Source organism: Alosa sapidissima, chromosome 6 (assembly GCF_018492685.1).
Source record: "Alosa sapidissima isolate fAloSap1 chromosome 6, fAloSap1.pri, whole genome shotgun sequence".
Classification (NCBI taxonomy): domain Eukaryota; kingdom Metazoa; phylum Chordata; class Actinopteri; order Clupeiformes; family Clupeidae; genus Alosa; species Alosa sapidissima.
Genome location: NC_055962.1, coordinates 13,748,626 through 13,751,125, shown reverse-complemented (window position 1 = coordinate 13,751,125; position 2,500 = coordinate 13,748,626). Strand labels below are relative to the sequence as shown.

General features: G+C 52.5%; 1 protein-coding gene across 1 annotated transcript in view; it reads left to right on the top strand.

Annotated features, from left to right (window-relative positions):
- stxbp5a (syntaxin binding protein 5a (tomosyn)) overlaps positions 1-2,500 on the top strand; it is a 105,547-nt gene that overhangs the window by 125 nt on the left and 102,922 nt on the right. The window contains exon 1 of the mRNA XM_042096246.1: positions 1-357. This exon is cut by the window's left edge and continues 125 nt beyond it. Coding sequence (XP_041952180.1) covers positions 226-357 — 132 coding nt within the window. The 5' untranslated portion in view covers positions 1-225. The remainder of the gene's footprint in view (positions 358-2,500) is intronic.

Sequence of the window (2,500 nt, the reverse complement as noted above, 5' to 3'; positions counted from 1 at the left end):
CTCTAAATTAACAAGCTGGCTCACGCGTACTGCTCTGGTGACGGCCGAATATTCGGACATGGAGACCGCGGAGACAACACGGTATAAAATGTGAGATTTTTGGGGAGAATCACCGAAAAGCCAGCGAGCGTGGCGCACCCCCACCACATCCCCTGATCTTTTCCGGGAGATCTGTGATTCTGTGTGGTCGGTCCAGCGTGGCATCGCGTGCTCACGGAGAGGAGCATGAAGAAGTTTAACATCCGGAAGGTGCTGGACGGACTAACGGCTTCCGCCACGCCGTCGCAACCGCTGGGCGTGAGAGAAAACGACCTAGTCCACGAGACGCTCCAGTCGGAGCATTTCCAGCTCTGCAAGGTGGGAGAACAATCACACTCACACTCACACACATACACACACACGCGCTCTCTCTCTCTCTCTCTCTCTCTCTCTCTCTTTCTCTCTCTCTCACACACACACACACACACACACACACACACACGTACACATATGTTGCCACCGTAACTACTAACAGGTAAGCTGAAGTTACTGCATCCTGTCTCCCTGGCCATGGCGATAGAAGTGTCAAGTGCGGTCGCGCATTGCTCCATCTGAGCCCTGCAAAAACACTGCGCGAGTGGTGCTCTCCCGGCCCGTTACCCCCAGCTGTACTCTCTTCCGCGGATCATTGTGTTTAATTAATGCGACATCAGCTCACAGCAGTGTGTGTGTGTGTGTGTCTGTGTGTGTCTGTGTGTGAGAGAGAGTGCTTGTGCGCGACTGCCTGTGTGTGTGTGCGTAGTGCATACGCGCCTCAAAGCCTTGAGAGACGGAAAATTCAGATAACATATCTCTCCCGCAGTGCTGGCCGTGTGCATTGGCCAAGCTGCATGTGGTGTGGCTATAGTGATGCGGCGGTCGATGGTTTTGAAAAGCTCCCCTATCTCTACCCCCCCCCCCCCCCCCTCTTTCTGCCTGGCGTGGGACTCTGTTTCAGCTAGATGAAGATGGCCCTGTGCGCAAAAGGGACCATGGCCTGGCTGCCGTTTAGCCACAATGGGAGAGTTCAGGACAATTGAGCCCACCGTCCTCCTGAAAAGTCCTGTCCTCCTGTCCCAAAAGGCCGCAGCGTGTCCAAACCCGCTACAGTAGCACATTGGTGAATGCGCTCAAAAATGTGAAGCCGTCTTGATGTCTAGCTCGCTCCCCAGGAGAAAGTGCTTTCACGCTTTGTTGTTGGTGACGGTGGCTCGTTGCGATAAGGATAGAACGAAAACGGGGTAGGTTTTGTGTGTGTGTGTGTGTGTGGGGGGGGGGGGGGGGTTAGGTGATGGGTGTTAAACCGACGGCGTAAGGGAGACAAGACGGGCTCTAGACGTTTCTTTCGTGTGTTTGGAGAGTGTAGCTTGGAGGCAAGAGAGGCAGCGAGGATGGGAGGGATGAGGGGGGTTGGAATAAACAACCGCCTCTTGCATAATCTGCTGTACAGGGATTAATGTGTCAATTGCAGAGACCCAGTGTGATTCAGGCAAAAGCAGAGCACGAGGGGCGCACACAGGAAGACACGCACACGACGGTGTTGATTTGAAGGCCTACTGACAGCTGAGTAGACAGGGTTAATCATTACCACACATTCACACACGTACAGGACGACTTCGGTGGACGCGCTCAGTCCGCTGCGTTGGTTCCCGCGTGGGCTGCAACGAGCTGCGAAACTGATGTTCTAGTTGATTAGAATGATCAGCGTGCGCTGTTGAGGAGCTAGACCGGATAAGTGCTAGTGTATTCGTCACTAATTGCATCGATTTTAAGTCGCACACGCACGCATCCGATTCACACATTCTCCATGCTCTCTCTCTCTCTCTCTGTCTCTCTGTCTCTCTCTCATGTACTAGACTCTGACAGCTCCACGTATCTGCGTTGTGTTTGGTTGTTAATGATGTTCATTTGTCGACACTAATTCTCTTTTCCGAACCTCACACAACATTTCTTCCTTTGAAACAACAGATATTTAACAGTTGCACACATGGGGCGACACACGCACACACATACACGCACGCACGCATACGTACAGAGAGAGAGAGAGAAAGAGAGAGAGAGAGAGAGAGGCTTAATGAGAGCTAGAGAGGGAGAAGCGATGGCTCTTCCCTTGAGACTCCAGTCTTTGGTGATTAATTGGTTCGCGTAGCGTTCTAACGAAACCCGCAGCACGAGGCGTTCCGCGGCGCTGTCTGGCCGGATCAGACAGAGCCGCTCTTCACAAAGATTAAAATAATGATTTACGTAAGAATTCATCGCGAGGAGAGCAATGCTGACGCGCGCTGCTGCCTGCGCACGAGTCGACGCCGTTACTGAGCTCGCGTATCACCGATGCTAAATGAAACGTCACGAGCAAATGACAACAAATAAATGCAAGCAATAGGCCATTGCAGTATTGTTTGAGACCGAGCGAGCGAGCGCGCTAGAGAGAGAGAGGGGAAGAGAGAGAGATTTGCTGTTTGAGCTGCAGTGCTTATGAACG